The 22990-nt window shown below is 40.7% G+C and overlaps 3 protein-coding genes across 3 annotated transcripts; 1 reads left to right on the top strand and 2 right to left on the bottom strand.

Annotated features, from left to right (window-relative positions):
* Positions 1 to 173: 173 nt before the first annotated feature.
* Positions 174 to 5958, bottom strand: GPN3 (GPN-loop GTPase 3). Its single transcript, XM_016203067.2, has 8 exons — positions 5867 to 5958; positions 5245 to 5353; positions 4544 to 4711; positions 3395 to 3519; positions 2704 to 2819; positions 2458 to 2554; positions 1806 to 1934; positions 174 to 726 (listed from the first exon to the last, which is right to left on the bottom strand). Exons 1-8 carry the CDS (start codon positions 5912 to 5914, stop codon positions 664 to 666), a joined length of 855 nt encoding a protein of 284 aa, XP_016058553.1. The 5' UTR covers positions 5915 to 5958; the 3' UTR covers positions 174 to 663.
* Positions 5959 to 6675: 717 nt separating this feature from the next.
* On the top strand, positions 6676 to 15274 carry FAM216A (family with sequence similarity 216 member A). Its single transcript, XM_087828713.1, has 5 exons — positions 6676 to 6793; positions 8160 to 8200; positions 12539 to 12722; positions 13281 to 13363; positions 14565 to 15274. The coding sequence occupies exons 1-5, from the start codon at positions 6702 to 6704 to the stop codon at positions 14678 to 14680; spliced, it is 516 nt and encodes a 171-aa protein (XP_087684839.1). The 5' UTR covers positions 6676 to 6701; the 3' UTR covers positions 14681 to 15274.
* A 678-nt stretch (positions 15275 to 15952) lies between these two features.
* On the bottom strand, positions 15953 to 22802 carry VPS29 (VPS29 retromer complex component). The gene is made up of 4 exons (XM_016203069.2): positions 22774 to 22802; positions 18467 to 18658; positions 16325 to 16560; positions 15953 to 16075 (listed from the first exon to the last, which is right to left on the bottom strand). The coding sequence occupies exons 1-4, from the start codon at positions 22774 to 22776 to the stop codon at positions 15958 to 15960; spliced, it is 549 nt and encodes a 182-aa protein (XP_016058555.1). The 5' UTR covers positions 22777 to 22802; the 3' UTR covers positions 15953 to 15957.
* Between the last annotated feature and the right edge of the window lie 188 nt (positions 22803 to 22990).

Below are 22990 nucleotides of genomic sequence, written 5' to 3'. Positions count from 1 at the left end.
ACGAGAATAAGGTTTTCTCTGTCCTGCTAGCTCCCATTTTATGCCCAGTGCCTGGCATCCAACCAGTACATTAAGCCATGTTAGGCTCTCCTACTTGGGAAAATTTACTATTTCAAATTCTGAAAGAACAGAGTGTAATGAAAGGTGAGTGCTGTTTTATTTATATACATACATGTCTTAAAACATCACTTTATTTTTTAATTATACAAATAATACATTTTCAGTGGTGGAAAACTGGAAGACAGATAAACAATCATCTTATCTATATTCTTACAGATGTTTACCTTTGGAAACACATATGTATATTTTGTTACAATAATTCCTGCCCCTCCAAAAAACCTTCAAAAATAACAAAAAATAAAGAAAAAATAAAGACTGGTTTTAACTGTAACACAAGTGCTAATTTACATTATATACAAATCTATATGCATTTATTTCAATTTCACCTTTTAAAATCTAAATTGATGCTGTAAAAATATAAGACTAAAAGATTCCACTTTAAACAGCAGCAGTTTCAGAATAACTAAGAACTTGATTCAGGTGTGCTGCTGATAAAGAGCCAAGTAGTATTTTTTTTCTTTCTAGTATTGCATCCTTTGAGGAAAATGTTTTCCAGTTCAGCCATAAGCTCTTCATATATATAATTACTTTTTAATAAACTCTTTATTCATTCTGATGTTCTTGAAAATATTCATCAAACATAGAAGAAGACTCATCTTCATGTTCCTGACACAAAGGAAACACAAAATAGAAAATACATTGATTTTTCCCTCAGTTAGACCTACTATGTGTTTGCGTATTTTTCAGGTAATGCTCTGCAAGGAGCTAACAGCCAGCACTAGCTCCTGGTGTTGCTCATGGGTAATAGTAAATAGCAACAAAAGGCATGACTAGCCCGGCTGGGCGTGGCTGAGCGGTTGAGCATCGACCTAGGATCCAGGAGATCACGGTTGAGTCCCGGTCAGGACACATGCAGGGTTGTGGGATTGATCCCCAGTCAGGGGCACGCAGGAGGCAGCCGATCAATGACTCTTTTGTCATTGATGTTTCTCTCTCCCCCCGGCTCCCTTCCTCTCTCGGTAATCAATAAAGATACATTAAAAAAAAAAAAGAAGTGTTCGAGTTCCCACTGTGGCCTCTAACTTCCTAAAATAAAAAGGCACGACTGACAGAATATTTCCAGACATGTGATAAAGTGCTCATTAGAAGCATTTATTTTTATTTTTAAATCCTCACCAAAGGACATTTTCATTGATTTTTAGAGAGAGGGACAGGGGAGAAGAGAGACAGAGAGAGAAACATGGATGTGAGAAAGAAATATCAATCAAACCAGAAACCTAGGTTTGTGCCCTGACTGGAAATTGAACCCATGACCCTTCCAATGCTCCAATCAACTGAGCCACACCAGCCAGGACTAGAAGCATTTCTTACACGACTTTACACTTACGCCAATTTTCAACTAATTGACTGTGATAGTGCCCCACTGACAACTATCATTAGTCTTTCCACTGACATATGTGAGGGCAGCCCAAGTTCAATTGGATTTCACCTCCTCTTTGTATCTACCCCAGGCTCTGAGGTACAAAGAAACATAAATCAGTAACATTGCCTCAATAAAAGGTAGAGGAAAACTGGTATTGCTCTTTGGGCCCTGATGTCAATTTCAGAGATCATCCAGAGAAGCCCAAGTTACTGCCACCACTAACACAAAAATTAATCTGAGTTCCTGGGGTTACGCAGGAGACCGAGGAATCCCGGTAAACATTTTGACTAAAAGCCAATAAACACCCTAAGCCAGAAATTACCTTTGGTTCTTTAAATTCCAAGTCTTCTCCATACTGAATGGCAAAATCAATATGCTGTAATACAATGTTCATGCTTTCTTCATCTGACTGATCGTAAGGCAAAAATCGAACCATGCTGTAGTCGTCAATCTATAAATTAGGGATTTCAGAAAAGGTCATTCTGAAATTGTGCAACATGCTTAATTTTCAACTTATATATTTGAGGTTTATAACCATTTATACTGGTTAAACCATTTGTGGGGGAAGGTAGAAATAAACAGAGACAGAACAGAAAATCAATATTCATTCATTTTTCTGGTCTGACTTACTAGAACACTCAGCTTACTACTTAACTAGATACTGTTTCCTAGGCATTTATCTGAATTCAACAACCACTGGAAATTTCAACAGGGCACAGACAGTTCTGAACTCCCAAAATGGCTTGGAATAATGGACATATCAGTTAATTTACTGGCTATCACTAATAACTGCTTCTAAATTAAACTGTTTACTGGCCACCCCACAGCCTCTTACCACCGTCTCCCCTTTGCAAGGAAATAGGGTTGGACTGTGGTTTCCATAACAGTGGCCACTGACTGGACATTGGTGAACACCTGATCAGGTCATTTAAAAAACAACACACATACACCAAAAAACAACTTAACAGGCTTACCAGTCCACATACAGCTTTCGTCAATTTTTTGAATTTTTTGCTTCTTAAGTCACTTGTAGAATCGTCTAATAAAGAATACATGTCTGGATCTAGAAACCTTTAAAAGTGAGAATGAGACTGATGAATAAAAGGAAGAATAAATCAGGAAACTGGATTTACAATTGGACAGAACCTCACACGTAAATAAAGTTCAGAAGGTTCATCTCTGCAATTGAGGTCTAATGATAATGGAAGACATGAACTCACTTCTCAATTTCCTTTTTAGCTTTCTTACTCAGCAGGTCCATTTTTGTCATGATGTTAACTTGTGGAATTTCTAGAGAGATCATAGCACTCAGGGCAGCCAAGATGCCAGAAATAAACTGACGGAGAAAACAGGAAAGGGAAGATGGATGAATCAATAGGTGCCAACAAAATTCCCTGGTCTCTGCATGAGAGGCTTCTGCTCCTCACTGGAGCAGAACTGGCCCAAGGCAAAGAAACACTAATCCTAAAGAAAAGACAGTCTACTAAGCAGATGGTTGGCCCTTGGTTTCCAAAGGTTAAGAGAAAAAAGATGTAGATTTAATCTACGGTGATCACAAATCTCAATTTAGACGATATCTTTAACCTTTCCTATTGAAAATTCCTTACGCACTATTAATGACAAGTGAAGTTTTAGACAGTTCATAAACTAGACAAACGGGCCTCAGAAAATTTAAAATACACATATATAATGTACATCTGCCTCATTTTTCTTGGTAAGTAGTTCTCCAAAATCTATATAATATAATTTACCATTTGAATTAAAAGTACATTATTATAATAATTTAATAAGGGATACTAAATAACTCTAGAATATATCCTGTGAAATGTCCAGAATCACACAATGATTAAAGGAGACTGTCATCTGCTTATACCCGTAACTGAAATACTGACAACAGATTTATCCTCAAACCTTGAACGACTCCACCATAAACTGGGAATCAACCAGGAAAACTCCACAGACTCGGAACTCCCACTGTTCTAGCTGCTGGACCAGTTGTTTCATCACGGGCAGGTGTGTATACAACTCAATCTGACCTACACAAAGAACATCACAAGACTATTATGATCAGGAAATATGTTACATCATCAAGATATAATAGGAAAAACAATTTTCCTTTAAGACAGTTAAACAAACAAATAAAAAAACACAAAGTCAACCCCTGGTAGTAATATATTCAATTCTAAGGGCCCTCTTGAAGCAGATCACAAAATCATGAAATCATGAGGTTCATCACACCTTAGTTTTTGCCCATCAAAAGTGAGTGCTACAATTCTGTTAACCGGTGTCACCCCAATAAATTCAATTAAAAGGAAAATAAAAAAGCAAGTGCTACAGAGGTGTTGCAGTTTGGGAATAGTCATCAAGCTGTCCACCGAGGACATCTGCACTTTTCTGTGGGTGTGTGTATGTTCAATTAAAAGCAAGGGGGAAAGTGACAGTTACAGATGATCAAAGCTAAGTTAAGCTCAAGTCTAAAATTCACGATTTGGCTTAAGAAGTCATGTGCAATTATCTGTCCCCTACCAGTGTCACTTCACGACATTTCCCTTTGTGCACTGTGTGTTTCGGCCACACCAGCCCTTTTGGGGCCTCAAACCCACCTCATTACTTCCTGCCCCTAGGCCTGCAGTGTGCTGTGACTTCTGCCTGGACCATGGTCTCCCTCATCTTCACCCTGTGGCCCAGCTTACAGGACACTGGATTAGAAGCCGCCTCTAACCTCCCTGCTGCGTGATGGTCTGTGCTACTCCTGTGGGGCACCTGTCACAAATATTAAATAACATTTGGGTGATTTTTGTTTATACTCTCTAGCGCTGCCACCTGACTGTGAGCTCCACGAGGGCAGAGACCATGGCTGCCTGGCTCTCTGTGGTATACCCAGGGTACAAAGTTAAGCACTCAGTAAACTCAATGAATGAAATAGAGCCAACGAACAAGAGCTTCTTGCTTTACTGCAGTCTGCATAGTTCAGAGTGACGAATGCTCACCGTACTTTCTCCCACTGAGGACAGAACCATCATGACTTCAAGGGAAATTATATTCAAATTTCTAACCTACCCGGACAGTCAAAAAGGATGTAGTCATCCTCTACGTGGCCAAGACAGCTCTCTAGCCAGTCAAAATTATTGGCAAAGTACTCCATGCAAAATACCAATCCTCCATTGGGACCGAACCGCAGAGAATCATCCTCCATCACGTCATCCACCTCGATCAGTTCCCGGATGTCTGAAAAGGACAGGCAGGGCCCAGAACAGAAGAGCATCCATTTGAAAATCAATTATCTAAAAATTCACACATATGAGATTATTTCTGTACATGGCTGGCCACTATAGCAGTGTCCGTGGGAACTAATTAAATTACTATACAGCCAGAAAACTGAATCCTATGCAGCCATAAAAAGGAAAAGCTGTTTAAGTATTTGTACCTTTTGCATTCTGAACCATGTGAATATATACTACTTATTCTGTAACAAGTAAAACCAAACCAAACCAAACCAAGAAAATCAATTACTGTTTCTTAACACAGTGAGCCCAGGGAAACTACTTAACCTCCCTATGCCTCACTTCCCTTACTTATAGGTGGGGCGCAAATCATAGATCCTGGGTTAGAAGAATGAGGACCATATGAGATAAAACAGTTAAATCACCTCTACCAGCGGTCACATGCATCGACATCAGTGGATGCCATCAAATGACATCCAGCCCTCATGCTGTTCACCATGAAAGCAGGGGACCCGGAAGGCTCTGCTCAGGACTCACCAGCCATGACTGGGTAGTTGAAGTGTTCTGCTGCAGGATCAAGGTTCACAACTTGGACAGACCGATTGAGGGCTTCACAGTGCTGGACCATGGTGGCACAGTAGGTGCTCTGCAATGGCACAAGGCACAAGGGATCAGAGCAACAGCAACGCCGTGCTACCTCCTGCACCCCACAGAAGGACCCCCACGCCCCTTGAGCAGTGTCTACTAAGGACAAAACGAGGCCTTCATCAACCCCTGGGAGCTAGACAGGCCTGGATGCTGGAACTGGACAGAACTGGATTCCAGCCGCCGCTTACTAGCTGTGATCCTGGGCAAAGAACCTACCTGTGCCTTTTCCCTTATCTGGAAAATGGGAGTAAGAAGGCTTATTTCGGAGGGTTGTAGTGGAAATAAATGAGGCTTTCAGAGCAGTATCTGGGGCATAAGTATACAATAAATACGAGCAACTATCATTACTCCCCTTTCAAAACAACAACAAACAGGGCCCTGAAGCCCAGGCTGCAGAAGCGAGCCGCCCGGGGTCTTCAGGGTCCCCAACACAAACACCCGCCGGTCCCCTCCTTAGGACGCGAGCCTCCCTGCCTCCCACGAACTCCGACTTCTTCCGCCGCCTCCTCACCTTCCCGCTGCCCGCGGGGCCCATGACCAGCTGCGCGTACCGAGGCATGGCGGCTCCCTGGGCCCCCCCGAAGCCTCTCGCCCGGTAGCAACTAAGAGTCACGCTGCCACACTCCCTTCAGCCTTCGCGCGACGCCCCGAGCTCCGGGAACGCGAGGTGCGAACCAATCACCATCCAAATTCCGCTGACGTGTTTCGTTCTGCCACGCCTCCGACTACGGAGCAGCCCGCGGGTCAAATCCCGCGAGAAACGCGTCCAGAGAAAATCCCCGGAAGGGGGGGGGAATGTTGTTTGCGCGTGCGCACAGGTAGTAGGAACCCGGCACTGGGGAGGCTGGCGGAGCCTGGTTGCCGTGGTGATAACTGTTTACGGATAAAGGCTGCGGCTCCGCGTTCCGGCGCCGGGTGCTTTGGTCCTCGGTTTGCGCACCGATGTCGGACACGTACGGTGACGCTGGAGATTGGCACGTTTGCTGAGGGTCCGGGATACTGAGGTGGAAGGCGCCTCCTGTAACGGGGGACATGTATGTTTCCTTTCCGTGACGCATCCGTTCCCGCAAAGAGATGCAAACGTGCGAACGCGTAGTCAGTGGAAGAGTTCCCGCTCCTCCCCCAATTTAACTCCGGGATCGGGGATCTGCCCTCCCCGCTCTGCCGAAGCTCTTCGGGCAGTGTCCGTAGCGCGCCCGGGCGGGGGGGGGGGGCTAGAATCCGGCGTCCGCCTTTCCCCCCACCCCCCCAATACCGCCCGACCTGACGCAAGCGTGCTGACCCGGGAGGGAAAGAGGGGGAGGCTTCTCCCGGACGCAGCTGGCGGCCCCGGCAGCCGGTGGGAGATGCTCGGCCAGGGCCCCGTGTCCGCCTGGACGGACTGCAGCTCTTCCGCAGAGCCGCCCGCAGCGGCCAGGACCGAGGGCGGCGGCGGCGGGTGAGGCTGCGGGGCCCTGAGGGGTGGGGGGGGATGCGAGCGGCCCTGGGTCGTGATCCCCTTGGTAGAGGAGGGGTTGGGAGCTGGCGCTGCCGTCGACGGATCCCCAGGGCGCTGAAGGCAGAGGGGGGAGGTCCTTTGTTGTGGCCGGGATGGGAAACGAAGCCGACTCGCTGTTTCAGCAGAAGGGGGTCTCCGAGGAGGAGGGTTTGGGGCAATGACAACGCGGTGACTGCGACAGTCTCCTGCGTGCCTCTGTCTTGCCCCGAGGGGGCGCTGCGCAACCTGCTGGAAAAGCAGCCGGGCCGCCAGCACCTGCACTTAAAACGCAGGGGGGGCGGGGGGGGGGGGCGGCTGCGGGAGCAGAGTCCTTGGCTCAGCCCAGGGCTTCCGAGTCAGTGAATCAGGTCCCTGTGGGCCACCTGAGCCACCTGTGTGTCACCTGGGGATTCAGAATCGGCGGTGAAGCACGACGGTGGATTTCAGAGGCGCTTGATCTTGGACGTTTTCTTTACACACAAGTTCCTTTCTTCGTAAATCTCATTTCTGTCGAGCAGGTTTTTACTGTTCTTGCCTGGATGCTGAAGACAGTCAGTTGCTCAAGTCGCTGCTGAAGGCGGCCGCTCCTCACCCCTTTCTTCCGTTACCCCTAAAGCAGGGCTGCTGCTTGTGCCTCTCCAGTTCAGCTCGCAGCCAGGGCTCCTGCTGCGCCCAGGGCCTTTTTGTTTTCTTTTCAATCCAGGGTGGCTCGAAGACTTCTTAAAGATGGGATGGGGTCTTGTGTTTCTTTCCTGTTCATCTCAGTGCTGGATCCTAGTATGTCAGGGGGCGAATGAACTCGGGAGTTGGAAGGAAGGGAGGGTGTTTTGTCTTTAATTTGCCAAAGGAAGAAAACTTGTACAAACAAAACTAGAAATATCCCAAACCAACTTCGCTGTAGGACGCCTTAATTATATATAATAAAAGAACAAGATAGTCTTTTCCATAGTCAAATTATTTTATTAAAAATAAAGGAAACAAGAGAACATTATGGATAGCACTAACTAGAAGCCCAAACTACTTTATTGAACTGGGTGTAGGAATTCGATTAGGAGGCTATAAAACTAAGACGAAATCTGGCTTAAAGTAAATCCTGTCTAATACGGTAAAAATCTCAGATAACTCGCTTTGAATAAGTCTGGAGCCATTAGGATATAACCAGAATTACAGGAAAAAGTTTGCAAGACAGAAATTCTAAGTCTGATGGAAACATGAAAAGTATAAAGCATGTGCAATACTGTCCTTTTTTTTCCATTTAAAATACTTTCTTTAATGCTTATAAAGCTGTCAGTTATTACCTGTCCCTTTTTTTTTTTTTTTTTAACAGATCAGCTGGACATTCTTATTACCAGAATTCCAAAGGTACTGGTGAGTAGAGCATATAAAGCAGATAATACCTATAAATGACATGGTTCAGAGAAGCCAATTTTGCTGTAACTACTCACACAATGGAGTTTTTAAAATAGATGTTATTACCCTCCTTGGTGAACTGAGTCTTTAAGATTTTTCAGAGAACAATCAGCAGGTTCTTTGTCTCCCAGTAAGATGTCTTACATCAAGCATTTTAAAAACAGTACTTGAAAATAGCAATGAATCGGAAAACTGTGTCTATAACTGACGTTGGTTGAAAAGCACAGAGCACAGCCTGGGGTTTATACACAGATTGAAAGAAAAATTTTAAATTGAGTAACTTCAAAGAACCTAAAATATTTCTTAATGCTGCTCTTTTCCTCTTCCTTGGAGTAAAGGATAGAGCTGCTGGAGTTAAGAGGGTAAGACCCAAAAGGCATCTAATGTTGGGGAGGGAGCAATTTCAATTTAATGATATGTGAACCTGGATTCACTTTGCTTTTCCTAGGAAATTTTATAGTCTTGACAGTTACCTAGGAAAAACACACACATTTTATACACAGATATAAAAATGCACACATACACATATAAATATACATATTAATTAATGTGGTTTTCAGATGGAATTGCTGAATCATGGCCATCTATCCTATGTTTAATATTTTGAGGAACCGCCACACTATTTCTATAGCAACTGCACATTTTACATTCCCACTGGCAATGCACAGGGTTCCAGTTTCTCCACATCCTAGCTAACACTTATTTTCTGTTTTTTTTTTGATGATAGGCATCCTCATGGGCATCTCATTGTGATTTTGATTCCCCTAGTGATTAGTGATAGTATCTTTTCATGCACTTACTGACCATTTGTGTGTCTTCTTTGGAGACATCCAAAGTCAATTCACATCCTTTGCCCATATTTCAGTTGGGTTGTTTGTTGTTGAGTTTAACAATTATTTTTATTTATTATTATTATTTTTAAATGTTGCATTATCTGTAAAGAAATGCTAACAAGCTTTTGAGAAACTAAATTTTAGACCAGGCTATTATATGCATTTCAGAAACATTAGCAGGGACACAAAATATATATTCTTAGGTAATCAGCCCACATTTATGACTTGAGAAAGGATTTTAAAAAGATAAACTTTTGAAATGTCAAATTAGTATTTTATTATTACAGTTTCCAAATTATGATTTAAGGGTCATAATAACAATTTCCAGATGATTTTCTATTTGTTGGCAAACTAGTCTGTCTTTCAGTATGCCATATATATTTGCTCAAATCTTAAAGAAATAAATTTAAAGTTTAATATGTAAATTTATAGTGGCCTTTGTTATCAATAATAATAAAAACAAAACCGTGCTATTTAATTCACTTTACTAAGTAAAAACTTTTAACTTAAAATCTGTCCTGCCAGCTTTATTTGTAATAGCCCCAAAGTGGAAACAACCCAAATGTCCTTCAACAGGGGGATGTGTAATCAAATTATAGTTTATATATACATGCAATGGAATATAACCCAATAAAAGGAACTATTAAAAGGAACTAGTTCCTAATAAAAGGAACTATAATAAAAGGAACTATTGTTATAATCACATGGATGAATTTTAAATTAATTATGTTGCATGAAAAAGCCAAACAAAAATAAAATATGTGTTTCCATTTATATCACTCAAGAAAATGCAAACTAATTTATCATGATAGCACATGAATGGCTCCCTGAGGTGTGTGGGGAGGAGGGAGGTGTTACAAAGAATTATTTCCTGATTAAATTTTGCCAGATACGGCTTTTCCCCTAACTGCTACTGAAGTTTATAGCCTAAATTAAGTTACTGGTCTCAGTATGTCGGAAACTGAAAACTAGTTTCCATTTTTCTGGGAATATGTCTCAACTTTTATTTTCATTGAAAGGTTATTCTTTTCATCTACCCATATCAGTATTTAAAACAATGAAGTAACTGAAATTGTGTCAAAAAGTAGTTTTGATAAATTTCTGCAAAGCTTTTTATTTGAACGCTGCCTCATTAAAGGGATTACATTTGTGTTATTTTATCTAGTCTAATACAGAATAGAATTTTTAAACTGTATACTAAAGCCGAATGATAAAATTTCATTGTCAATCTTTAAAGTGCAAAGCCTGCATGTATATTCCTGGTTAGTATGATCTGACATAAAATAAACTAAAAAGAAGTGTGAGCTTGTATCCCAGCTGAGTTCAAAATACTGTCCATATATAATGGTACATATATGGTAAATTTATCTATAAATATCTTAGATTTTTGTGGTCTGAAACCAAATGGCAAATCATATAGTCTCTTCAGATTTGCCCTGGCCGGTGTGGCTCAGTTGGAGCGTCATTCTGTAGACCAAAGGTGGCAGGTTCGGTTCCCTGTCAGGGCACATCCCCAGGCTGCGTGTGGGAGGCAACCAATCAATGTTTCTCTCTCACTTCGATATTTCTCTCTCTCCCTTTCTCTCTCTCTCTCAAATCAATTAAAAATTTATCAACAGACTCATGCTACTACAGAATAATCACTGACCCTTAAATACATAGATCTTAATAATTAATTTGAGCCGGTCTTTCTCATGAAATTCACATAATAATGTCCTTGCCTACAGATGGAATCAAAGATGGACACAAAATGAACTCACACATAGCCAAGCTACCAAAATTATGGAAAACTCCTCAAATTCAAACAGTTCACATCCCTAAATCAATGACAGATGTGTCCTTTCTAAAGGTATGCCAGCTACCTACCAATACTTTATTTACATGCCAGTACTCTTTGTATTCAGAGCTGAACTTTTTATTGAAGATAAACTACTTAGAGCAGTGGTTTTCAACCTTTTTCATCTCATGGCACACATGAACGAATTACTAAAATTCTGCAGCACACCAAAAAATATGATTTTTTGCAGATCTGACCCAAAAAAGTAGATATAATTTTTATTCATTCACACCAGATGGCTATTGTTGGGTTGGCTGTTGTCTTTTTTTTTATTTTTTAAATTTGACAATCTAAGGGAAAAGAGGTCAGGCCCTGGCCAGGTAGCTCGGTTAGGGCATCGTCTCTATACGCCAAAGTTGCGGGTTCAATCCCCAGTCGGGGCACATACAGGAATCAACCAATGAAGGCATATATAAGTGGAACAACAAAATCAATGTTTCTCTCTCTCTGCCCCCACCCCAAACAAAAAAGTGCTTGAGGAAGGTTCCATTCTAGAGGTGGAAACCTAACCTCACAAAGATTTTGCTCAAGGACGGCATTAGAAGCGAGTAGGGAAAATGGCAGTAAGCCTTTCACACAACTGCTGTCCTGTGTTACCCATTAAAGATCAGAGCTGCCAGAGTAGCCTCTCTAGGGCAATGCACATCAGGCTTGCTAATGATTTTCTGGCCAAACTTTTGAGTTTTCTCTGGACTATTATCTATCCAGTTCAGTAAACCGTGTGTGTGTGTGTGTGTACGTACGTGTGTACATGTATATGTAGTGGAGTCTTGTGTTTTAAGTGTTAACTTCTAAAATCAGCAAGTACAGTGAAAATCTTAGTCGAAATTACTTATATCAAGAGACCATCAGACTCTCTCTCATTCTGTCCAACAGTTATTTTTCTGGTGCTAGAAAAGACTGTTTCTGTAGTTAAACTAAGTAGAGGAATTGGGTTGCTTTTAGATACTACACTTTATAGAAGGTGAGAAGCCCACACTCACTGAGAGGCACGTGGGAATTAAGATGCACTGACTGGGGTGGTGAACACACAATACAATAGATATTGTATTATAGAATTATACACATGAAACCTATATAATTTCATTTACCAGTGTCACCCCAATAAATTCAATGAAAAAGAAAAAACACACCCCCCCCCCACACACACACACGACTCACTGGCTTGACAGTGGATTCATATTTTCCTTCTTCGTCTAGGGCAGTGGTCCTCAACCCTCCCTGGGCATCTGAATCACTTGAGTGGAAACGCCAAAGCAGAGTCACTTGTACAGTTTAAATGGCCATTTCTTTCTCTCTCTTCTTGGCCAAATTAAGACAGTTGACTTTGCTTAAGTAAAATGTACAGATGGTCCGACTCTGCTGAACATTCGTCCTTTCAGATAAAAGCCTATGAACCTTGTTCTGTCTTTTAGCGTCCAGACCTCACCATAGGCCAGGAGCATTATGTGTGCAGCATTGCTGAGATCTGTCATGTGAACTATCTGAGGGTGTTAATGAAGAGGCAGTACACGCACATGGTCCAGCACAGCTCGCACAAGCCAGGCAGGTGCACCTGCAATCAGTGTCCTACTGGCCGTCACAAGAAATGAGAGGGTCCTCTAACGGAGGCGATCTGTGTGGCAGGTGTCCTCACTCACCCCAGGAGCCGCCTCAGCGCTCGGCACTCCCAGAAGCAGCATTACCCCTGCACTACATGGCGACACCAACTGGAGAGAGAGGACTCGGGGCCTTCCAACGTCGCAGCTGCGTCTGCACCTGAAATGATCACACAGCATTCCCTTTGGCGACCAGTGAGAAACAAAGGAGGGTCTGTTTCTTATTGTTCAAAAGGAGGGAAACGTACCCCCATTTATTTGAAGGGCAGCTATATGATATTAAAGCTTGTGTTCCCTGATATATTGACTTTGCCAAGTTCAGAGCAGGTGGGACACAAAGCACAAAAGGATGTTATCTTATGGCCTCTTTACTGAGCTGGCTGGGATACACCACATCTTTTAGAACTTATTTGGGGGAACTGTCAACATTTCTTGATCAGCCAGAGATACGGAAGACCACCCTTTCCAGTGATGCCCACTCAAATTTAGAAGGATGCAAACCCTCACAAAAGGAGAAGCGTATGGTTGCTTCTGCACAGGGGAATCCATAAACAAAACAGGAGGGAAAAAGAGATAAGAGGCCTAATTATTCAGCCCCCACAATAGTTAGCTTTGCATGTCAGGGTTAATAACTCACAGGAGAATTTAGGGGCTGAAAGGATCTCTGGTGATATCTGCAGCTTAATAAAGAGAATTTGTGTAGTCTTCCACATGCATTAGGCAGCTGTTCACTTTGCTGGTTCCAATTAAGATGCTTTTCTTTCTTACAGTTTAAAAACTGGATATGTGTCTAAAACAAGATGTAAGTCGCTGAAGATTTTTAGAAAACCAGGCAGACTCTTCATGCAATCAGGTAAATGTGAAATTTAAAAAATACACATTTTTAAAGATCTTATGCTTAAAAAATATTAAACCCAATATAGGTTAATTTCTATTACAGAAGACATTGAAAATTTAGACTGTAACTTGCTTTTATTCCTCCAAATAAAACTAAACATGAAATATATTTCTGCTTTCGTTTAAAAGAACACACTGCTCAGAGTAAGATTCGAGGTATTTCTAATTCTAAATAAAGATGTAATATCAAGGCCAGAGACTTAACAGAGAATTTATCAGAACCCAGATTCACAAAAACATGACTTTTTCAAGCCATAGCACTTATTTTATGAGGTAGTGCCATTTTTGGATGGACAACATAGTTTGTATAGCATCAAATGGTTTACAAAGGGCTACTGTCACCAATACTATTTTAATATTCAGCAAACCAGTGGAAGCAAGCCAAGCAGGCGACAGAGCAGCTCAGACAAATCCAGACTTGGGAAGGATCGGCATAAAGGATCCTTGTACAATTGCAGACGAGCACAACATGAAAAAGGCAAAAGATGAAGACCAAATGCTCAGTATTCCTCAGAATTGATAAAGTGGAAAGGATTAAGTGGAAGTTAAGTAACTTCCTAGTCGCCACCACAGCGAGTCGGGAAGTGGACAGAAGTAGGGAAGTTAGGCCTTCTGAACCCGTATCCCTTTGCTGGGTGACAGCGCCACTCGGCTCTGCTCCAAATACCACTCTGCCTATCCGAGAAGTGAGGGAAACGGCAGGGGTGAAGGTTTAAGTCTGATTCCAAAAAGAACAGCTGGAGGAAACCCCAGGTAGGGGGAAGGTCCCTAAGACCCCCAAGAGAAGAGAGGTGAGAAGGAACTTAAAGAAAATGGAGAACGCTGAAACTGTAACTTCTGGGGGTGGGGGAGCATGGGGACATCCGCAATAGTGTCAACAATAAAAATAAAGCAAAGGGGAAATAAGACTTAGTAACAGAATTTGCTGTACAATAACTTGGCTAGAATACAGTACTGGGCATCTTATTTTAAAAAAAAGATTTGGGGGAAGGGGCAGTTAAGTTTTTAAAATGGTAGGCAATCTGTTTTTGCTGAAGGTTTATTAATAAGGTAGGTCACTTTGAAGGTGGTTCTTACATACAAATCTTAATTTCCAGGATGAAATACAATTTTGTTTCCAAAACAGACATTATAAACTCTTTTTCTTTTGTCTTCAGTTTCCACAAATGACTTTGAATCATACATGAATGAAGAGAAAAAGGAAGATCTCCTCAGTAAGTGTATGCAGTCAATGTCGATCGAAGAACAGGGAGAGCATCTGATGTTAACCTGACAGTCTGGTCCTGTGTACTGATGATGTGCCAAAGGTAGGGTAGGGGTTGTGAACTGTGTCATCTCTACATCTAGGGCAGTATTGTTAGTCGCCATTCAGTCATTAAGTAATTTTGGTCTGTTCAGAAACTTTTATAGCAATGTAATTGGTTTGATGTAGTTCCACGTTCCAATGATATTTGTGTAATAAAGTCTATGTGTAAATATATGCTTTTCTTTCTGGCTAAATACGATTAAAATTTTTGTCACTTAAATTGAATCATTTTTTCTTTAAAACTGGCCAATACCATGTGTAATTCTCTCTGTTTACAGTAAGTCCTAAAACAGCAACATTAGAATATCCGACAAGTGTTTTCTTGATTGGGCTGAGGAAAACTCTTGAAATATCCTAATAATATGGCATAGCATTTAATAGAGAACACCCTGGCTTGCAAAGATGATGCCGAATAAATATTTGCTGCTTGAATACAACTTTTTAAAAATCGAAATGTCAGTTTGTCCTATTTTATGAAAATTGCCACATAAACACTTGGCCTCTCAAACTAGACTAGGTTGGGAGTAGCCGTACTAATGAGAGGATTCTTGACATTATATATTCACTCTACTGTGCTTCCCTTCTAAACATTAGTGCTTAAAAATTTTTTTGTTAAAACTTGGAAAATAGGAATAGGGCAATTTAAAGCAACAGTGTGAAGAATCTCTAATTTAATATGTCCATCTGGCATATTATTTAGAAAATGAAATCCGAGTCCAACATTATGACCCAGGATGTTCTAAGAAATGAGAGGGCTCTGACAGGTCATCTCATCCATCTCATCACTTTAATCCTTGCCCACAGTTCCATTTGGTCTCTCTGCTTTATGGTTTTTAAAAATTAAAACAGTTTATCAAGAAAGTATAAATGAAAGGTAATTTTATTACTGGATAAGAGAAAAATGTGTACAAGAGAGTCCAGATTCCTTTCCTCATGCACTATTTTTATAATAAAGTTCTAAATAATCAACTTTGAAGATATTTACAAGGACAAGTTTTTCTTAACATGTGACCATTTTACTGTGTGGTGGACATTTTTTCATAGAAATCATATACTTAAACTAAATAAATTCTTCTAGTTTACAAGAAGCTCAGACATTGTATTAACAGATGATGATACATTTTACTGCAAAATATTATAAAAGTGATACAGTTTTGTGGCTCTTAAATGTTTAATTACTTGATTTGAACAGGGGAATTTAAAAAAACAACAACAACAACAGAAAAAGCAAGACAGGCCTGGCTTTAAGATTTTTTGTATTCGATTCGTTCTACTTTCACATCGTCTCCAATTAGCTGATACACGTAAGTGACGACTGTAGAAGCCTGGATATCCATCAACACAAATGAAGGAATAATGTTTCTGGAAGAAAATATAAGTAATTTCAGTGTTTTGTACTAACAAGCCGCAGCACAACAAATTTCAGTTTAAGATGACAATCTGGATTCAAGGAGGAACCTGGTGGTTACATATTAAAAGAATGATCACCAAAAGAAGACGGCCAGAAAGGCTCTAAGTATTTAAGTGCCTGCACTTCTCTTTTGTGAAATGTTACACATGCAATTATTAAGTTGATAAAACCCCCGGATTCCCAAATTACATACTACTCACGTTTCCAAGGCATTATACGCTCCAGTGGCAGAACCTGGGTTGATGTAGAATTTATTTTCATGCTCAAATGCTTCAAATTTGTGCGTGTGTCCTGAGATAAGAATGTCCACATCAAACTGCCTCTGCAGCAGGGCCAAGCTGGCCATATCTCCCCACGGGATGACTTGATGTCCGTGGATCAAACCAATTTTGAACTGCCCAACAGTCACAACTTTCTGTTCTGGATAATTCAGATTCTAAAATAAAGAGACATACCGATGTTTAAAAAACCACTGGCTTTTAAATATTTGATCCCATATGGATGTCTTGCTCCACAACCAACATATTTATTAAACATTTGATTTCTTCTGTCTCTAAGGCTGCAGCTATGCTCCAAACATAAATGGAATTTCTCAGGCAATCCCTTCTTGTGCTTATTTTTATAGAACATGGATTCTTTTGGGCATGCTGTAGAAAATTATTCCCCCAAATTTGTGAGTTTCCTCTACCTAAGAATCCTAGGCATATGACCTGTAAGCTAGGGTGTGTTTAAATTATACCCCATGCTTTAATAGTTATATAGATGGCTTAAAATAATTATAGTTAAAACACATAGTACGTGGTATGAAAAAGGCATTATTCTAAGGGCTTTATAAATATCAACCTACCTAATACTTACAATCCTAAGAGGTGGATTCTCTTCTGACCCCCATTTTATGGATGAAAGAAACGGAGGCATAGAGAGGTTAAAATGACCTGCTCAAAGTCACAGGTTACTAAGTGGTTGAGCCAAGATCCAAACCCTTGGTAGCATGGCTCCAGGGTCTGAATTTAGCAAATTTGTAACAAAAATGTGAATTCTTGCTACTGAAACTGTCTTTACTATAACACAAACAGAATCCCTAATGTTTTTAACAAACCAGACCTATATTCTAATTATTGACAAGAAGTTTGCCCCTTCCCTTCTCATCCCCATGCCTTTCACCTCGGTGCCACTTCTAGTTTACCCAAACTCTTCTTAAAATCCACTTATAAAAAAAGGATACTATGGCCATTCCATTTGGTATAAAGGAGCCCCATGAAAAAGCACCAATGAAGTTAAATAATTCATGAAAAAGCTTATATTCCCAGAAACACAAAATAAATTTTTCATACTAGAAGGAGATTTATCATTTTAAATCCTACAATGTTAGTAATGGCAGGAGGGTCTTAAATCTATTCCAGTCTATCTACATAGAAGGAAACTAAGGCCAGAAAGGGATGCAATCTGCCTGAAATCTCCTTGCTAATGGCAAAGTTGGAACCCCAGAACTTCAAACTTATTTTTTTCTATTTTAAAGTCAGGCTTATTGAGGTATAATTTACATACAGTAAAACTGTCCTTTTTAGTGTACAATTCAAGGGGTTTTGACAAATGCATACAGTCATGTGAGTACCACCATAGTCAAGATATAGAACAGTTCTATGACCTCCTCAAAACTCCCTCATGCCCCTTCATAGTTAACCCTGGCGACAGCTAGGGTAGGGTCTTCAACAGATCAGTGATGTGATCTCACTTAAAAAAGATCACTCTGGCCTGGTCAGCATGGTCTAGCAGTTAAGCACTGACCTATGACCCAGGAGATTGAGGTTTGATTCCTGGTCAGGGCACATGCCCGGGTTTCGGGCTCCATGCCCAGCAGCGGGCATGCAGGAGGCAGCTGATCAATGACTCTCTCATCATTGATGCTTCTCTTTCTCTCTCCCTTCCTCTCTCTGAAATCAATAAAATATGGATCACTCTGATTGCTACTTGGAGAATAAACTGTGGCCTGAGTCAGGGAGGTGGAATGCAGGAAAGTGATATGGTCCTTGGAACACGGTAATTGAGGTGGTGGTGGTGGTAAGAAATTCGTAACAAAACCTTTATAAACTAAATGATAGTACTACAAAAAATACTGATAAAACCACTTTTACTCCACATCAATTCAGTTAGAACAAGTATTTTTAGTATGTTTATTGAGCAGTCTAAAATCAGTGATTTTCAAACAGGAAGGGGTATGTTTAGTAATTTTATATTTGGGGGGGAAGACCTTAGCAGTTGAGATACTGGTCTAAAGAATAAAACTTTATAAGTGAGAATCAAGAAAAGGAAATATTGGGAAGGAAAGGGAAATACATCACCTCATCGAAGTCTCCTCTCACAATATGAACATCACCGGCCAGAGTCTTGAGATAATCATAACTCTCTTTGGTGCAAAGGTTTCCAGTACAGAGAATATGCTGAATCTTTCCTGGTACCAGCAGCTTTTTGAACTTGGCTGGCAAACTGTTGCACCGGTGGGGGATGTGCAGATCTCCTAATACCAACACCAACTTGAAAGTGTCAAGGTGAGACAAGGTGTAATGTTAACCACAGTGTCAAAACCAGATACTCTCCTCCAATAACCCTCCTTTTAAATTAATCAGGGATTCAAGAACACAAAAGAACAGAAGTTATTCATGTAGTTCCTTATCATGACTAAACACACATATCACACATATGGTAACGTACTTTGTCCTAAATCAATCTTTTTTAGTTTGCTCACCAACAGATATGCTACACAATACAGATCATTCTATTTACTAAGAATAAAATCATGCTTTCTAAAGTGATTCATTCACTGAATAACAAAATTGCAAAATGAAAAATATACTACTGGGCCCTATGGAATTTGGAATTTTGGAAGACTGATATGGAAATTCATACTTCTGTAGTTATAATGTAAAATCTCATGTATTGATTCCAGGAACATTAATTTTAAAAAAGTAATGATAGAGAAAAAATTTAATTCTATAATTTACGTTTACTAGACTGACAACTATTTGGAGGAACAATAGCCAAAATTTACAATATTTGCTACTTAAAACTATTAGCTACACATTACAGAGGAATAAAAACAGCTTATGTTTCACAAAGTTTCAATAGGGCAAACATTTGCTTTTGAATTATAATCTTGATCTTCTCTTTCATTATTAGAAATCCTCACTGTCATATATTTATTGTCTAGATTAAATTGCCTATGTACCCTCAGTTTAGTTTCCAAACTTAAAATAACATTTTCACATAATCTTTCATGTGTATTAGAGCATTAAAAAGATCAGCTAAATAAGTGATGAATTTAGTAGGAGGTGGTTTAGTGTTGCAACATAGTCTTAGATGACCAAAAACCTGCCCTTAATTATAAAGGAATAAAAAAATCTCAATCCTGTAAAATTTTAATTTTAAAGATTTTACATATAAACATTCAGTCATTTAACAGACTACTGTCAAAAAGGTCATTTAAAAATATCTGCCCTCCAAAGGACAACAGTCAATTTCTTCATGTTGATTAGTATAAGCACCTTCATTCTGTGACAGCAATGTTTTCCCACACATGTCCCATCCATAAATGTACATGTCCTTTAACTCTTTTTAAAAAAGGCACAACTATTCCTGATTATCAAAGAAAACATTAAATATCTAAAATAAGATAAAACAGAAAATAGTTTCGTCACCACTAACTTTGTAAATTGAAATAAAAAACAATGTGTGAAATTAAAATTATTAAAGCAAACTTGATTCATCTTGCAACAAATATCAAAATGATTATAAAGGAAAGGAACTTAACAGGATGTAGATTAACTGCAGTAAAATTAGCGCACTTTTAAAAGAAGTTGTTAAATAAGTTTCTTCTTTATAAAGAGTAGATCCAGCTGGTATTTGCTCAAGGACTTATGTTATTTCAACCCAGATGGATAAAACATCTGTAAAACTAAAAACCACATGAAGTTTCAACCTTCATTGGTAATCAATACAAAAGTACCTGGAGATAGAACACACTTCATCTTTAGAGGGGGATCCCTTCAGATATGGATTGAAGCGCATAGTTAATGTGGGAAGCTGACATTTGAGAAAAAGGTAAAAAGTAGATTTAAAAAAAAAATAATAACCTCAAACTCATAAAAGGGTATATCCTATAAAAGGTTGAAAATGTTTGGGGCTAATAATGAATAAGCTGTTCAATCTGAATGAACTAGAAAGAACATTAGTAAGACCTGATACTTTATAATGACTGATAACCTAAATTTTATAATGTACTGTGGATTAGGCCTGTGTGCCCAGACCATCAGCATTCTAAAGATGTAACTGTATGATTGACCACACAGAAATTATTTCAAATTAGTAAGGATCCTAACTAAGACTGGTTTCCTGCAGGTGACAAAGTTAAAAGGGAAATAGTGTCACACTACAAATGTCATACTTTGAGGAGTGTCCTTGTCCAAATTCCACACTTTGACAGTTCAGGTTAGACATGGATTATAGAGTCTTTTAAGACAGCAAAAGATCCTGGAAATGGCAGTCTTGTTAAATTCAAATAAAGACCCAACCCAATCAAAGCATAGGATTTGGTTATTTCCTACTTGGTAGACTACAAAAGTAATCAGACACCCAACCACCATTATTAGGAGGAGCTAAGAGAAGAAACTTACTCTGTGCCCAGCCTTAGTGGAATGAAGAAGTTGATTGCAGACAGGGGGAATGAAAAAAAAGGGTGAAACATGACCAATGTTAAAAGAAAGCAACAAAAAGAAACCAACCAAAAAAAGAACAAAAAAAACATATCAAATGAATATGCAAACAATTGTTAATGATTTCTGAGTGTTATGAAAGAAAATGTTAAAAATCAGCTTTGCTCAAAATACCAAAAGAAGCATTTGCTGTATTTTAAACGTGACACATACACGCATGCACACATACTTCGTCAATTTTTTCTTTTCCTAATCTTAATCTCCATATGGACGCTCATCATTTTCATTACCTGTTTGTTTAGATTTTTATAAGAGAGTTTAGAAATTTCATCAGTCATAGCTTAAATGAAAGCTAACGTGTTCTAGATTCTTATGGCCTAATTATTCCTCAGTCTACTGATTTTAATTCTCTGTATTCTAGTTGTAAAACTATGTTGCAGTTTGGTCGTTACTTTGTACAGACGATCTAACACAGCACTATGAATACATTATCAAGTGATGAAGTCACCAAATAAAGATGAGAAAAACATATCGTTCGAGATAAAAATGGACCTTCCCCACACCTGAATCTGCTGCATGCAGACTTCTGGATACTTCTGAGTGTTGAATGTTTCTAGTCTCCTTTGCCAAATAAAATACTTCTACTCATAAAATGATGGGCTAATGCTAAAGTTTGCCCAGTTCTTTCTATTTGGCATGAAAGGTGATGTGCCAGTACAATTACCCTAAAAAAAAGTGTTCACCTCTCAAAATAAACTTCAGAAACATGTCAAGAAATTTCTTCTTCTCCCAGGGATCACTGTCTCAAAATTACGGTAAAACGAATTGCTCTAAACTGGAGTCTGTTTAGAAGCAAAAATCAAAAGTGAGATCAAGGTTTTTTACATTATATAAAGAAGTATTTTCCATAAATCTTTGTCACGTCTATAAGCCACCTCGAAGGCTATGTTTGTCATCGAATAGTGATAATCTTAAAAATGCAATCGATATCCCTCAAAAAGAAAAGTTCCTTTACAGTTAAACCTCACCAACACAAATACCAAGAGAATCAACTCCTTTTGATACGGTTCTTTACTTTTTCGGGGGCCAAGGGCGCCTTTGAAAACATTACAGCTATGAGTCCTCGGCAGCAGCAGCTCTCAGAGGTGTTTGTAGGAAGGTCTTAGGGGTAGCAGCCTCCTGGGGGTGAGAGGGTGATGGTGGCAGCCTGGGGCGATCTCATGAATGACTGAAAGTAAAGCTCCCCAGACTACCCACTAGCACCAACACTGGCCCTTTAACCCAGAAAAACGTACAGATTCTCAAATTTTTCCACACAATTTCACGGAGTTCACAGATCATTAAGGAACCCTACTCCAAAAGGCCGCAGCATCCTAAGTAAACAAGCAGTTCCAGCAATTCGAAGAGCCCAAAATGCAGTCCTCTGAGAGCCTGCTACCACACACAGTGCAATGGCAGCTGCAACGTTTCAGGAGCGAAAGGGATCGTTTTTTATCCCCTTTCCCTAGACCGCAAACCCAACCGGGCGAGGGATTCCGCTCGCCACTTCCCGTTTCTGCACCCGAACACCGCAACCGGCGGGAGGTGGAGACGCGGGGCACCGCGCTCCTTTCTCGGGCACGGTCGGAGCACAGGCCCAAAGGCCTCTCCCGGCTCGGGCGCGTGCGTCCCGTGACAGGACCCGCAGTTGAGAGGGGCCCCTTTCCCTCCCGGATGCCCTCCGGCCCCTGGGGCGGGGGTGCGAGGCCAGAGCCGGCCGCATCCAGAAGTGGCCGCTCCCTTACCCTCCCCCTGGGCCTTCCCCAGGCCCGGCCTGGGCCGCGCCCACCCCTGGGGAGCCGGGATCGCCCAAACCCTCGCCCAGAGACTCCCAGCGGCTCCCTACGACGCAGCACCCCGGCCGAGAGCCAGGCCTCGGTGACCGCAGCTGCCATCCTCACCATCCTGTCACTGGGCTCGGCTCAGTCACCAGCACCGCCGCCGCCCTCTTCCTCAGACTCCTCGGAGGCCCTCCCACTTTGCTCTCAGCCAATGAAAAACGAGACCCAGGGAGACCGCTCTACGGTGGCCCGCAGAGGCCCTTTCCCTCCTAAAGCGAAGCAGCTTCCGGCGATAGCGTGGAAGGGGTGGGGAGGGGGGAAATCTCGAAGTTTCTAA

Source organism: Miniopterus natalensis, chromosome 20, assembly GCF_054644295.1.
Source record: "Miniopterus natalensis isolate mMinNat1 chromosome 20, mMinNat1.hap1, whole genome shotgun sequence".
Taxonomy (NCBI): domain Eukaryota; kingdom Metazoa; phylum Chordata; class Mammalia; order Chiroptera; family Miniopteridae; genus Miniopterus; species Miniopterus natalensis.
The sequence above is the reverse complement of the archived record's forward strand: the minus strand, read 5'-3'. Positions and strand labels throughout refer to the sequence as shown.

Excerpts from the sequence above, each read along its gene's own strand:
- GPN3 (XM_016203067.2), bottom strand. The coding sequence starts at position 5,914 with ATGCCTCGGTACGCGCAGCTGGTCATGGGCCCCGCGGGCAGCGGGAAG. Across the intron at positions 3,520-4,543 it reads CATCCTTTTTGACTGTCCGG|GTCAGATTGAGTTGTATACA; the intron begins GTAGGTTAGAAA and ends TTCTTTGTGTAG. Across the intron at positions 1,935-2,457 it reads CGAAAGCTGTATGTGGACTG|ATTGACGACTACAGCATGGT; the intron begins GTAAGCCTGTTA and ends CCTAATTTATAG.
- FAM216A (XM_087828713.1), top strand. The coding sequence starts at position 6,702 with ATGCTCGGCCAGGGCCCCGTGTCCGCCTGGACGGACTGCAGCTCTTCC. Across the intron at positions 12,723-13,280 it reads CCAGTGAGAAACAAAGGAGG|TTTAAAAACTGGATATGTGT; the intron begins GTCTGTTTCTTA and ends TCTTTCTTACAG. Across the intron at positions 13,364-14,564 it reads CAGACTCTTCATGCAATCAG|TTTCCACAAATGACTTTGAA; the intron begins GTAAATGTGAAA and ends TTTTGTCTTCAG.
- VPS29 (XM_016203069.2), bottom strand. Across the intron at positions 16,561-18,466 it reads TGAGAGGAGACTTCGATGAG|AATCTGAATTATCCAGAACA; the intron begins GTGATGTATTTC and ends TCTTTATTTTAG. Across the intron at positions 16,076-16,324 it reads GCGTATAATGCCTTGGAAAC|AAACATTATTCCTTCATTTG; the intron begins GTGAGTAGTATG and ends ATTTTCTTCCAG.